The sequence below is a fragment of the Boleophthalmus pectinirostris genome, unplaced genomic scaffold, assembly GCF_026225935.1.
Source record: "Boleophthalmus pectinirostris isolate CB_2022bp ecotype Guang Dong unplaced genomic scaffold, ASM2622593v1 HiC_scaffold_6, whole genome shotgun sequence".
NCBI classification, from domain to species: domain Eukaryota; kingdom Metazoa; phylum Chordata; class Actinopteri; order Gobiiformes; family Gobiidae; genus Boleophthalmus; species Boleophthalmus pectinirostris.
In genome coordinates, this window is record NW_026571447.1 from 11,707,868 (window position 1) to 11,722,783 (window position 14,916).

Genomic DNA, 14,916 nt, shown 5'->3' on the forward strand with positions numbered 1-14,916 from the left:
CCAACCATAATACTTACGGTCGGTGGTTTGATGCTTGCTCTTACGAGTGAGTGCATACCGTTGTAGTGTCCTCACCCATTTGTGACTGGAGAGGACTGTACAAACTTGAACTCTGTCATAAAAATCCCTCAGATAAAGTCCGATTTATGAACTTAAATTTCATACAATTGCAACACCGCAGTGCTGTGTGGGTGTTCTGACATAACCTGCAACCATAATCAGATTTCTGTAATATCTTAATGCCCGTGAAATCAGATTAGTAGCAATTTGTCTTTTCAGATAAATTACCTATGCCCCCATATACCCCCATCACTACCACCTACCCCCGCCAACTCTTCCCTCTCTTCCACAAGTCCCCCTCCCTCATCCCCCGTTTCCCGGTCCACATTAAACCTCTCCAGTGAGCGATTTGTGAGCGTTTCCCATTTTCTTCCACCGTTCCGCCCCTCCACCCCTCCTCTCGTCCTCCCGTTTAGTACCATTACCGTCTTAAGTGAGTCCTTCATCTATCCCTCCTCCTTTCTCTTCCTTTCTTTTGTTCCCTTGTACCCATTACCCGCGCTCTCCTTCAGTGACTAACTCCCCCGTCAAACCCATACGTCTTCCCGGAGAGGTTTGATTTTTCAGTTTTCCGCCTGTTGAAGCTTCTGACGTCCTATTGCTCCATCATCACACGCTTTCTACTTTCCTATTCTTCTCGTTGTATCATTATCACAGAAAGAATGGAGCTTGGATTCCAAACAGGGCATAACAAACTCGTAAAGAAACACGAGTTAAGTCTAAAATACACATAAAAACAGATCTAATGTTACTCTGGCGCACACACTGAGCAGTTTTGAAACTTTTTTTTAATTTTTTGAGCTCAGTTTTTAACATCATATCATAAGATTTAACCAATTAAGAAGTGCAGCATTTGCAGTTCAAAGGACACAAGTAAGGGACTGTTGGATGAACTTTTAAGATACTACAGGCCTTTTAAACCATATTTGGGAGCAAATGTGGCCGAAGACCTTCCAGAGGAAATACTTTGAGGGAATGAACCATTTCATCACCAACTGAAACACCAGAGTGGAGTAAAGGCTGAATTATAGTTCTGTGTCGACTCAGCGCACACTGCTGCAGTCGCCTTGTTGCCGTTGTTATTGATTTATGGATCTGCGTCGAGGTCTATGCGCCGCAATGTAATTCACCACCACAATGCTAGGAGGCTAGGATTTTAAATGTCGTTTATGTTTTCAAAATGAAGCAGGAAAACTGTGTACCAGAAATGTATGTAGAGCGGTAGCCAATCTAGCACCACCTAGTGACTCTGCGTAATTTAATTTCTCTCCAGCAACTAGGTCAGGAATCGGAATACACTAGACGGTTTGCAAGTACCCTGGAAGTGTGAGTTCGGGCACCAGCCCTATGTTGGCGACGACTCCCGAGATCGAGGATTTAAAGCCTGAATAAAGAGAATGTTTGGTGAATTTTATCAAGGGGAAAGACGTTATTGCCCTTCTTCCTACGGGATTTGGGTAAAGCATAACATGCCAGTTACCAGACGGTTTCCCGAAGTGAAACCAGCTGATGAATCAGGCTAATAGAACGGTGGTAGAGAGGACCAATCGCAGCCCTTATTGTCTGTCCCTTGCTGTCTGCATTGGTTCAACACATACTTACAAAATTTCTGAGGTGCACATCGCAGAAGGGTTTCAAGGCGACGCAGACTCTCTGCGGTGTGACGATTTGACTCACGACCATAAATTGGGCTGAAGACTGAGGCCTTTCCTGTTGTTTTCCCCTGGCTCCCCCTGGAGGCTGCTGTGAGGATGCAGGACACAGAGGAGGGTCTCTTTTGGCTCTTCTTCTCCTCAAACTGCCCTGACGCAGATCTGCTGACCCTACCTGACCAGTCCTCTTATTAAACTGCACTGAGACCTTTGACTGAGACACAAAGGTGACAGAGGAACAAAGTGTAAATGTTACTGCAGCAAAACTTCAATTTCCCTCCGTATCAATTAAGCATCTCTGTCTCTCACTTTCTCTCTCTTTCTCTCTCAATTCATGGTGCTTACTGTAGAGTGTAATAAGGCCTATGGGGTACACAAAACGACTGAGAAATAGGCACTAAACTCTTCTTGAATAGTGGCTGTTCTGCTCCTAAACGTATGGCCTGTATACACCACCTGCTGACAGACACATGGCTATACTGAGCGCGTCACCAGATGGCAGGCTCCAGCAATATTTCGAGCTGAAAGCTGAGCCACCAAAAAAGAAAGTTCATTCTCCATTATTTGAAATCCGCAGGGCCACTTTGTACATCAGGGATTGTAATTGCTTTAGTCAAATGTGTTATGACAAGTTTCTATTCTTACGCTGCGTATCACTTTCTATTCTAAAACAGACACTCATAATTTGACCATCAGTTGACACGATGTTGGCTTCATACTCAAGATCCATTTTAAGTACTTGGCCCACAACAATGGTCAATTCACAAAGCCAAGTTGTTTCTGAAAATACAATACTGGAATGCAGCGCGTACTACACATCAGATAAGTTGGAAATCTTTGTGTTTGTTTGCGTAGCTTGCGACGGGGCCATTTCCATGTATTGTGCAGTGTGTACTTTTCTTGGAATGGGTTTTTTGTGTTGTTCAATTTTATTAGAATTTCTTAAACCAATGTCCAGATGGAGGCTACAACACAGTGATCGCTTTCTTTCTTCTCTTTCTCTTCTTATTTTTACATTTACCCATGCTATTGAATTTGGAAGGTCTAATCTGTGTTAGGCTGAATTGGCTGTCTCAGACCAGGCAAGTTTATTTGTAAAGCACGATTAGTACACAGAGTCGTTCAAAGTGGTTCGCAATGTAAGAAATACATTAAAATCGCAACACAAACAAATAAACACAAAAATCATCAACATAAAATTTTTATTAAAAGAGAAAAGTGTGGAATAAAAACCTTTCAGCGATACGCAAAACTCAACAGAACCATTTTCAGCCTGGATTTAAAGGGCTCATATTTTGAGCTTTGGAGATGTACACAGACTAATAATAATAGATTACTCATGTGTGAATGGAACAAAACACAACTCCAGGTATGTTTTTGATGAGGTAACAGCATTCTAACATGGCTAAAAGCGCAAAAGAATAAATTTTGTGTAATATAGGATCTTTAAAGGGTCCATCTCATGCAAAATAACTCTTCACATTGTATCTTCTGCACATATACAAGCACAATTTGGGTTTTGGAACATCAGTTACACAGTTATGAAATCTTACTGATTTCTTGGAGGCTGTCACAGATCAGGTACTATGAAAGACAAGCTATTGCTCATACCCCCGCCCGTCCTGAGAAAGCACAGGCTCCACGCTCAAAATATGACGTAGGCTCTAAGTGAGCCGCCCTTCTTCTGCCCATCTCAGCCCTGCAGCTACACAACCCGTTTAGCGGTCTGATAGCAGTAGGAATAAACTTTTATTCATCATGGCGATACAGCGCGTTCAGCCTTTTGTGTTGGACACAGAATTGGACGAGGACTTGGAGATACATGAAGCGCAAGCACTGCAGCGGCATCAGATAAACATTACTAATTGGTAAAGTATTTATAAACGCTAGTAGATAAACTTATTATATCGTGTACACTTAAGTATATAAGAATTAGCTTATGCTGTCGTCAAATAATTTCAACTTGCCAAATACGCATTTTCTCAATGAGGACATGGTTACAAAAAGTGTGTTTGAAGCGAAAAAAAAGATAAATAACGCAGAACAGCAGACCTGTACGGTGCAGACACAGGAGGGTGGGTGGAGGTGGGGTGGAGGCGGTGGAGCGGGAAGGGGGGCGGGTGCGAAACGCTTTCTGCTACGTCAAACGCGATATAGGTGTAGCTGGCCGTGTCATTGTTGTAGCAGGCTTTAGTTCGATGTCACGTGGGAGGGTGGCAGAAAAAAAAAAACGCAGAAAAAAATTTTAATAAAAAAATGCAGAATCAATCTAAAAACCACTACATATACAAGGCCCACACAGCACTCTTAGAATGCAGAGAGCTCTGAAAAGTTGATTTTGCATGAGATGGGCCCTTTAAACAGCGTCAAAGTAGAGGCCTGTCTCACATCTTCCGGAAAACTGTTCTAGGTTTTAGCTGCATTAAACTGAAACTCTGACTCCCCATGTTAAGTCCTGATTCTTGGCACCAGCAGGAGGCCGGTCCCTGAGGTCCTCAGAGTGTGAGATGGTTCATGTGGCACTAACTGCTTCTTTTCCAATGTTTTGCAGTGGTCCAAAGTTATTTCTCACTTAACTTTACATTTTGCGCATCCTAATTTCACTATATTCACTGTAATGAGTTTATAAGTGCTTTCCACAACTTTCAGAGTCGAGTGCAGATTTTTGCCCTGACAGTAAAGCTAACAACAACTAGCAGCTCCTGATTATCTGACAGTAAAATGGTTTCTAATTAGATGCAGACAGCAGACTGACCTGAAGAGCTGCTTATACAATACAATATATCTGTACTGGAGCTCAAATACATGGGACAAATCAGGTCAGGCTTCAGGCAAGTTCTTTCCTTTCCAGTATGTCGTTATGTCATTTTCAGATACCTATACTCATTCCTTCACAGTTTTTGTTCTCAATCACTCTATAATCTATTCTTAACACATCTATAATTAGCACATTCCATGTGGGATAGCTCTGTTATGGAATATTTAGTCAAATTCACTGTGATTAATTACACATTTAAAGGTCATATATTACAGTGTCTCCCAAACTTTTTTTCTGGGGACCCATATTTTAAAAGTGACTATATTTTCGCAGCTCAAATCAATAGACATTATTCATAAATGTGACCATTATTGAACATTAGTATTACCGTATTTTTCTGACTATAAGGCACATCGGATTATAAGACGCAATATCAATAATGTTAAATTTTCTCATCTATTTTAATACATAAGGCGCACCAGATTATAAGGCGCATTAAGCGAAACAAACGGATGACACTTGGGACTTGAGACTTTTTTTATTTCCTACGAAGAGGACTCAAATATAGATTGAGTAATAATGTGTTTAATGTAGATTTGTGCACATTTGTTTATGTTTTACAGACACTTAAAAGCACATGGCTTATTTACATAAACTATAAGCGATTTAAAAAAAAAAAAAAAAAAACAGCTCCCTCTTTGTGCTCTGATGCGTCAGCTTCTGTCGGACTAAAGAACACGACTCTGGAATATATGTGAAAATCTGTTCAAGGTCAAGGAATACATAAGACGCACCGAATTATAATGTGCACAGTCAATTTTTCAAAAAGTTAAGAATTTTTAAGTGCGGCTTATAGTCTGAAAAATACGGTACACAAGGAAAAACAGTAATCAGTGTTTCCCACAGTAAATCGTTTAGGCAAGGCGGTGCTTCCGAAAAAGTGAGGAGCGGGGGTATATGTATATGTATATTGCAGACCTACATGCAGACTGTGACAAGGTGACCCAAAAAAAAAACATCTTGAGACCCAGTCTTTGGGAAACAATTCTATATTACACTAAATGGCCTGTTGTGAACTTTAAGCCATATTATAATGTTGTTACCTTCTCAAAAACACACCTGGAGTTGTGTTTTCTTTCATTCACACATTTGAGTAATCCTGTATTATTGCCCGTCTACATCTCCAAAACTCAAAATGCTCTCTTTCACCTTGTGATGTCATGAAGCGGAAAGTTTTCAAGTTAACAGCTACATTTTACCATTTGTTAGAGACTGGCAATTCCCAGACTGAAATGACCCAAATAAGGTCTATGGAATTTAAAAACATAGTGGAGCACTTCCTGTATTACCACATGACATCACAAGGTGGAGCAGGGCGTTTTCTGTTGAGGGTTTTTGTGTTAAACGTGTAAATGAAAGGAACAATGTGCCTGATCGGATGAAAAAATGTGACCCGTAGCAACTTGAAATGTAACATGAATAGATTATATTTTACAGTCTTTTTTCTTATTTAGCAGCTTTTACCATACAATATATGACATAAAAAAGATTTAACTTGACAAGAATGAATTAAAATCCAGTACAGGCCCTTTAAATGCTGCACTGGTTTAACATGAGACAAATCCAAGCTCTATAGACCCATATCAAATGTCACTTTCTGCATAATTATTACTATTACTTAGGTTTAATATTTTAAGTGACTGTTCCACCTTTTCTGCCCCACTTAAGCATTAACAGCACTCTATAATTTCACCATCATTTTAGAGAGAAAGAAAATAAAAGTATTGTACCATAAAAATATATCTTAATGGCTTTTTATTGTAGGCAAATACGTAATGTGGATTCAAAATAGCTGCTTTTTATGTCTTCTCTACTGAAATACCTAATAACTAATTCAGGGACAACTTGTACTTTTGCACAGTTATTATATTAATCACTTAAATAGTTGAAATTATTTGTATAATTTTAGCTCTGGAAATAAGATAAATTGGTGTGCAAATGACTTTGGAGGGAGACCAGCCGTTCCCAGGCTATTCAGTTGGGAAAGGATCTTAATTGTGCTTCAATGGGTTAATGACAAAGCAGATCTTTTAATAAGAACTTTTTATAAAATATATTCTATGCAGACCGGGGATGACAGATCTCGGAAAAGGCAGTGGGGGTGTCAGGCAATGCTCATGATCACGTGCCCCAAGTGCCACATGCTTTATGTTGTTTCTTTGTTTGTTTATGTTTTCAAATGGCGTCATTATATTCCGATTATTGAGAGATACAACATCCAAAAATGCTTGAAAGAATAAAAAATCTGCTTATTAGCTAACTAAAGATTATTGCTCTGTTTGAAAGCCTCCAAATTGTTAACATGGTCATTAATAAAGATTCTGATTAGTCTGATGCGTTAGAAAATCTTTAGTATTAATCTACTTGGGCATAAATAGTGTCTTATTAAAGAGGACATATTATGTGAAATTGATATGAATGAGTTTTAAGCCATGCTGTAATGTGTTCCCCTTCCTCATCGTTAAGTTTTATTCAGTTTTATTTTCAATTCACACATTTAACATTCCTGTTCTCACCCACCCAAAATTCTTCAGTTTTGAACAGAAAGTCAATGGTCAATTAGTCCCTTTCTCGGAAACAATTTATAATAACTACACCTTACTTGCCTTAATAAAGCATGAACAAAGACTTAATTAATAATGAACAAAGATTTAATTAATAATGATTCATGCTTAGTAAATGCTTAATAAAGCATAATTTGTCTTCACTTTAGAAAAGCTCTCATAAAGACTAAACTAACAGATAACAGCTGCCTGAATTATCATTGCATTGTATTATTAGTAAATCATTCTCTCATAGCTTAGTAATGATTAATAAATGCTCAAATGGTTAGTCCATGAGTAATTAAGCATGAAATAATTATGAGAAACTATTTACAGCACAGGCAAATTAAGTGCAAGTGCTTATTAAGGTAGTAATTAAGTAGTTACTAAGCGTGAATCATTATTAATTAAGTCTTTGTTCATTATTAATTAAGCCTTTGTTCATGCTTTATTAAGGCTAAATAAGGTGTAGTTATTATAAAGTGTTACCCTTTTCTCTTAGTTAACAGCTACCTTTTACCTTTAGTTCAGTAGAGATTGACAATTCCACATCTGAAATGATCCATGATTGTTTTTGTGAAGCTGTATAAAGTTTAAAAACACAGTAGAGCAGCTCTTGTATTACCACATGACATCACAAGGAGTGTTTTATGTCTGAGAAAAGAACTCAGCGTAAATATGCAGGATTATTGTGTTTAATGTAAATGAAACAAAACACAACTCCAAACACTAAGAGATCAGAAAATAGCATAATATGGGCACTAAAATAGAAAAAATACAACATTTGCCATTACCTAATACTACCATAATTCTATCATACCAAATTTGATCTGTGGTCGGATCTATGTTTTCGCAATAGAAGCTGACATGTTTTTGTTGTGACCTTCAGTTGAGAGCCCAATTGTGTTCTAAAAATGGGGCTCTGTGATTTCTGCAAACTTTGAAGTAGGTTTACTGAATCAGACATGGTCGATCTAAAATTGAAAATAAGAAAATAAGTGGCCACTATGCATGACATTGCAGATGGAGAGTTCATTGCTTTAGAAAGTACGTTTGAAAGGTTATCACTGCCACAATTATACAAATATACAAACTTTGCAATGTTATACAATTTAGTGTTTTTTTTACTAATTGAGGCTTCATCATTTTTCACATTTCAACCCACTTTCAGTCGACATCCATCCTGTGTCATGTTGTCATGGTAATTTATGATTTGTTTGTTTCATTTAAAGGGCTATTTTGCTCGGTAATGTTCTCCACTGAAGTCCATAAACTGCTGGAGAAACTGATAAATAAGGCTCATTTATCACAGGCCTTTGTAAACAGCAGTGGCCGTTTAAAACTGTGTAAGCTAATGTAAATATAAGAATACACAACTGAATTACACTGGGTACACCACAGTTTGGCATCGGGAGTTATTGTCTTAGCCAGCTATCGCAATTTGAATATTTGAAAATTGTAAATATGTCTGTAGCTCTTTTCTTCATCCATTGGGTATTCAAATTGCTTTATGTCAAGGAAATTCTACTACCGTATTTTTTGGACTATAAAGTCACACTTTTTTTTCATGGTTTGGGTGGTGGTTTCGACTTATATATTAAAACTTTCACACTGACAGCCTCGAGAGGGCACTCTAGCTTGTGTGCCAGTATCAGCTACTCCTATGACTCCTGTACCACTGTTCTACCGCACATGTCTCCTGCAAAAAGGGCCGCTGTCCAGTCTGGTATCATGTCACTCGATTGCCCCATTACTTCTGTACCACTGAAAATTTAACATTTAAACAAACTTAAAGACAACCGAAACCATCCTGTCAGATTTCAGAAAGGCCGGAATAATTCTAACTGATGAGATGCTGAGTCTGACGCACGGATATATAGTTCTATTGTCTGATGACCACTACGCAGAAGAGGAAGCGGCACTCCATTTATCTCTGGAGGTCGCGGAGTTGCTCAGAAGTGACACCGAGGATGAAGTTTATTATTGATATTGTTTATCCTAGTTATCTAAATAACTGTTCATTACGTTAACCTGTTCTCTTTTCTATTGTTATTACTGTAACTTGCCTTTCAAGATGAAATGTTGGTTCCTGGTCTCTGATTTTATAAAATAAATTTCCCCCCAAAAAGTGCGACTTATAGTCCAGTGCGACTTATATATGTTTTTTTCTTCTTCGTTACACATTTTTTGGCTGATGCGACTTACACTCCTGTGTGACTTATAGTCCGAAAAATATGGTACTACTACTACACCGAGTACTCCATACTCGGTGGTGGTAAGCTACAGCTGCCCTGGGACAAATGTGTGGCTGCCTATCTGCACCATCGGCCCCTCCAACCACCATAATCACTCTCACACCACTTTCATACTAGGCAATGTGGGTGAAGTGTCTTGCCTAAAGACACAACGACAGAACTTGGTCCAAGCTAGAATCGTTCTTCCCACCTTCAGGTCAAGGGACCACTGCTCTAACCACTGAGCCGCTGTTGCCCCAAACACACCTGTTCGCAGTCATACAACAATTTACAAAGACTTTACAAAGGAGAAAATGGGCGACGTGTCTCACTCAAGGACTTAACAGGAATCAGTGGACAAACCCTCTACCTCCCGTCACTCGTGTCAGTAAATACGTACACATTCTTTGCTTTCTTTCTCTTAGCTGGTGGTTTGTTGGTCCACACAAAAACAGCTTTCTCACAATGGTGCAGAAGAATCCTGCAAACAAAAGATTATAATTTGTTTAATGCACCATCACGACCTTTTAAAAGTGACTTTAGCAAACAGCCATTATTTTTGAGTTACCTTGATAAAGACAAAAATCCAAAGCAACAAACAAAACCTTTACTGTAATTAAGAATAATATTTGATGTTGTGAACGTTTTAGACAAAGTAGATAGACAAAAGAAATACAGAGAAATCCACTCAATTAAATTTGTTTAGTTACATAAATAACAAGAAAACAATAAAGAATTATTTTTCTTCTTCTTTTGCATGTTCTACCTTTCTCTACATCTGTATTTCGCTAACCCTCATTAACCTACAGACATTCACTATCACCAATGCTGCTTCTCCCAGGTATCCCAGTGTTGTTATTGGATTTATCAAATGTAAAGAACTTCATTTTCTTGAGGAACTAAAGTGTCCAAAAAACTGACTTAAATTATTTATTTATTTACTGTTTCCTTTTATGCAGTTTTTTAAATTTCTTATTACTATGCAATATAAATAAATATTAAATTATTATAAATATAAAATTATGTTTGCCCCACAGTCACCAACCTTGGCGTCACCTTAGACAGTGATTTTAAATTTGACAAGCAGATCAATGATGTTTTAAAATCGAGTTTTTACATTTGTGGCTTTTATCTTCTTTTTTCTTTTAAACTTTTTGAACAAGTCTTGCACACTTTTATTTCATCACGTCTGGACTACTGTAACACACTTTATTCTGGCATCTCACAAAACGCAATTCACCAACTACAGTTAGTCCAAACCTCTGCGGCACCACCTTTAACAGGAACCAAAAGAAGAGAGCACATTACCCCAATACTTGCGTCTTTGCATTGGCTTCCTGTTAATTTCAGAATTGATTTTAAAATGTTATTGTTTGTTTTGAATGGACTGACCGCACGATATGTCTCGGACTCCCTCCAAAGTTACATCCCTGTGTGTTCTTTGAGGTCCGAGGGCCAGCTCCAGCTCGTGGTGCCTAAGATGAGACTTAAAATCAGAGCGGACAGGGCCTTTTCTGTGACTGGCCCCAAGCTCTGAAACGCTCTGCCCGCCCAACATCCCAACAGCCCCCACAGTGGAGTATTTTAAGTCTCGTCTTAAAACCCACTTTTATTCTCTGGCTTTTTACACCTCTGTGTCTTTTATTTATTTATATATTGCTATTTTGTGGTTTTGCTCTTAATTTACTTTACTGGTTTTATTGTTTTAAGACTAATATGATTAAATCTGAGTCTTTAATTGATCATTATATTATGTTATTGTTATTATTAGTATGTATTTGTATGTATTTGTGCAGCACTTTGGAAAATGTAGTATAGAAATAAAGTAGACTGGACTGAATATACATTTTGCAATTGTGTCATTTGCTTTCTTGTTTATCTAAAGGAACACGATGAAAGGGCTCATATTACGCTATTTTCTGATCTATGTTCTAATTTTGTTTCCTCATTACAAACATACCTGGAGTTGTGTTTTGTTTCATTTACGCATGTTTCACACACCAGTCCTGCACATTTAGGCAAACTCAACTGAACTAAACGTAAAAGATAGCTGTTGACTTTAAAACTACCACTTCATGACATCACTCGTTGGAGCAAAGCATTTTGAGCCTTAGAGATGCAGACAGCCTAATTAATAATGCATGATTACTCAAACACGTGTGAATGAAACAAAACACAACTCCAGGTATGGCTAAAAGTTCGCAAGAATCAATTTTGCGTAATATAGGACCTTGAAATATTCCATTATAGCTGATAGCAATTCTGAACTCTGTATCACACTTTGATTACAATTGTCAATATTTAATATATTTTGTGTGTGTTTCTCCAGGACCGGGGGCTGTATACGGACGAGGGTGCGGTCTACAAGCAGGCCTGAGCGTCAGCGTCAGCATTTTGGTTTCGCTTTCGGCCGTCCACCTGCTGAAGGTCTAAAAGCTCCACCTCACCCGGACCTCCCTACAGAAGATCCCTCCGAGCCCTGCCCCTTTCTCTCCCGCTCTCTCCCCTTTACTCTTTTTTGACGGAAAGAAGATGGAAATGAAATTCTTTAATTACGAACCCATCACTGTGAACTAAAAGAATATGCATTGTTCAAGGAGCCATCGAAACATCGCATTCAACCAATGACCAATGCCACAACAACGGAAACTCTTTTTCGTATCTCTTTCTGTCTTTTTCCCCGCAATGCCATGCAGAAATGTCTGACTTGGTATCTCCCTCCCTCCTTTCTTTTTTTTTTTTTTTTTTTTTTTTTTTTGTTTTCTTCTGTTTTTGTTACACTACCATTATAACCACCGGGCTGGTAAAGAGTGTATATTGAAATTTATTGTATCAGTGATCACAATGAGAAAATAGATAATCTAACACCTGGACTATCATACATGTAAAATAAACATAGACTATAATGACTGACCTACAATGTTTGCCTTATGAGAAAATCACCAAGATGGATTTTAATGGGAAGGGTCTGAAGATACTGAAGGTCACTACTGCTTTTGGTCCAACTGGTGACCATGTGAAGTCACCCATGCGCATTGACAAACTTGTATGGCTTTTTCCTCTATGAATGATGTCAAATTGTACTTTACGATGAGTCTGGGTGGTGATGGCGTCAGTCCGAAACTACCCCCCCATGTACTATGGGGGCTATACTTACGCATGTGGACCCCTCACTACCCAAACCTTTAACCACATCTGTTTGTCGATGTCTGTTTAATATTCACGATGCTCTATAAGCCCTGTTTCCACCGAGCAGTTCAGCGTGGTGTAATTTGGTATAGCGTACAAGTAGATTAGCGCTCCTTGGAGGGCCTTTATGTGACTAATTAGCATGGTCTTTCAGAGTGTGTGAATGGGGCTTCTCTGGGAGCTCTTGTTTACCCCCATCAACCCAAAACATGCTCAGAAAGTTAATACCCGAGCTAGGTACTGCAGACAAAGCTTACACACTCAACCTAGCTGGGTTGGACAATGGGTCAGAAGCAGAAGAGAATGCATGTTTCTGTCTGGGTGTAGAATTGGTCAAATCGTTGGGTTCTTTGACTGATTCCAAAAGAATGTTGAGTTGGCTTCACGCTAGCAAAATCAACTTTTGTATTGCCCTAATTACTTTTTACTTTACTTTTAGAAGGTTGGTTTGCAGTTAAAGAGTCTGTACCTGATTATTTTTCCATGTATTTCAGCAAAATGCGTCTTGCCTCAGAACAGATACATTATACAAGCAGCTTATAAAGTCTTTTAAGGTCCAATAATCAGTGCAGTGCTGGTTTCTAACATTACCAACACAGAAAACTCCTGCTCTGATCTTTGACAGTTGAGATGTTCTGATGCATAAGTTAAGTAAGAAATGGCTATGGACCAATGCAAATACTTTAAAATGAAGTACTTTTGTTTTTTATATGAACGTTGAAAGCTGATATTCCAACCTCTAATGATTTATGTTGTTGAAACTACACTACTGGTCAAAAGTTTTAAAACACCACACTTTTTCCAGTTTTTTTACTATTTACTGTTGACCAAAATGTATTCTAAACTTTTGATTGATGAAAGTGTCCACCTTTGGCAGATATAACAGCTGAACACACTTGTGGCGTTCTTTTTAGAATAGAAATCAAATAATCAGAAAATTCTTCCCAAGTCTGTCGCAGAAATTCCCATAAATGTGTGGCACTTGTAGGTTTCTTGGCTTTCACTCTTCTGTCCAGTTCATCCCAAACCAGCTCGATGGGATTTAATGGAGACTGTGCTGGCCACTTCGTGTTTTCAAGCTCACCATCTTATTTCTTTTTTTCTGAGGTAGTTTTGGCAGAGCTTGGACTTGTGTTTTGTTCTTTTATCTTTTTCTTAATCTCTGGATGTTCAGCTCTTACCTTTGTACCATTTCAAGTTCTTCATTGGACTTGCACAACTTGAACTACAATAAATAACTGGAAAAATGAGGGTGTTCTAAAACTTTTGACCGGAAGTTTATGTAACTTTTCCAGCACCTATTTGTGTCCATGGAGCTATTCTAGGGAGATTGCTTTCACTGGAATGTACCACAGTATGGCATTAAACTTGCTTATTATTTCGTTATAGATTTTTTAAATAATTAAACTATATCTTGAAGAATATGCATCGTACTGTAAGCGGGCCCACCTCTCCACAAACTGAACCGGTAACTTGGCATGGTGCTTGTCTCCATGGAAAAAGGAGTTTAATATCATACTGTGAAAAATTCCAAGCAAAGCAACAACGTCTCCATGGTGACGGACCCTCGACGGACCCAGAAAGTGACACAGTGCACCTTTAACTCTTCATTTGTGATGCGATTCTAGATTTTATACCGTTACCGTTGCCAGTTGATTCTGCTTTTAGTATGACAGAACTGAACCAAACTTGACTGCTCGGTGGAAACAAGGTTCTCGTATCTCTCGTATCTCTCATCCTTCAACCCCCGTGTAAATATATGCAGAACAGGCGCCCCCACATGGCCCGGGAACTGAGTGACACCCCGTTATTCGCTTTGACTTCACTGCTTCAGCCTCCCCCGAACAGCGAGAGACTGCCCCACAATGTCTTACACTGGGAAGTCGAAGCTCTACCTCCCCTCCCCCTTCCTCCGCCACCACCGCCACCTCCCTTCGTCGCTTGTTGATAGCATGTAACGGTTAGAGAAGTTTGTGAGTCCATTACCCCGCTCCCTCCCCCCTTCCTACGCCCAGCACAGTGTCTGTTTAACTCTGCAAGGTTACCCGCTTTTACTTTTTTGGTGTTGATAATACTACAGGTGATGACGACGATGACGATGATGTTAATACGTATTTGAATTACTATGGATAGTAAGTAAGTCGGTGTATGAAAAAAATCGGTTTGACGGTACTGGGTTGTGCGTGCGGGAGAATAATTTTTGTACTTTTAACATGAAGTCACACATTAAAAAAGAAACAAACAAAAAAAAAAAGGTCAAATTATGTAAAGTTTTCGAAGTGATGTGCTCTATTTTGCCATGACAAGCTTTTTAAAACATTTGAACCAGTGCAATGGAAAAGTTCACACGCAGGCAGTGAATGATGTAATTTAGCAACGTGGATTTTTTTTGTTTTTTCGTTCTAAAAGAAAACGCATTT

General features: G+C 38.7%; 1 protein-coding gene across 1 annotated transcript in view; it reads left to right on the top strand.

Annotated features, from left to right (window-relative positions):
- Nucleotides 1-11,740, top strand: part of iglon5 (IgLON family member 5) — a 106,689-nt gene extending 94,949 nt beyond the window's left edge. The window contains exon 9 of the mRNA XM_020940510.2: nucleotides 11,637-11,740. Coding sequence (XP_020796169.1) covers nucleotides 11,637-11,740 — 104 coding nt within the window. The remainder of the gene's footprint in view (nucleotides 1-11,636) is intronic.
- The last annotated feature ends 3,176 nt before the right edge of the window (nucleotides 11,741-14,916 follow it).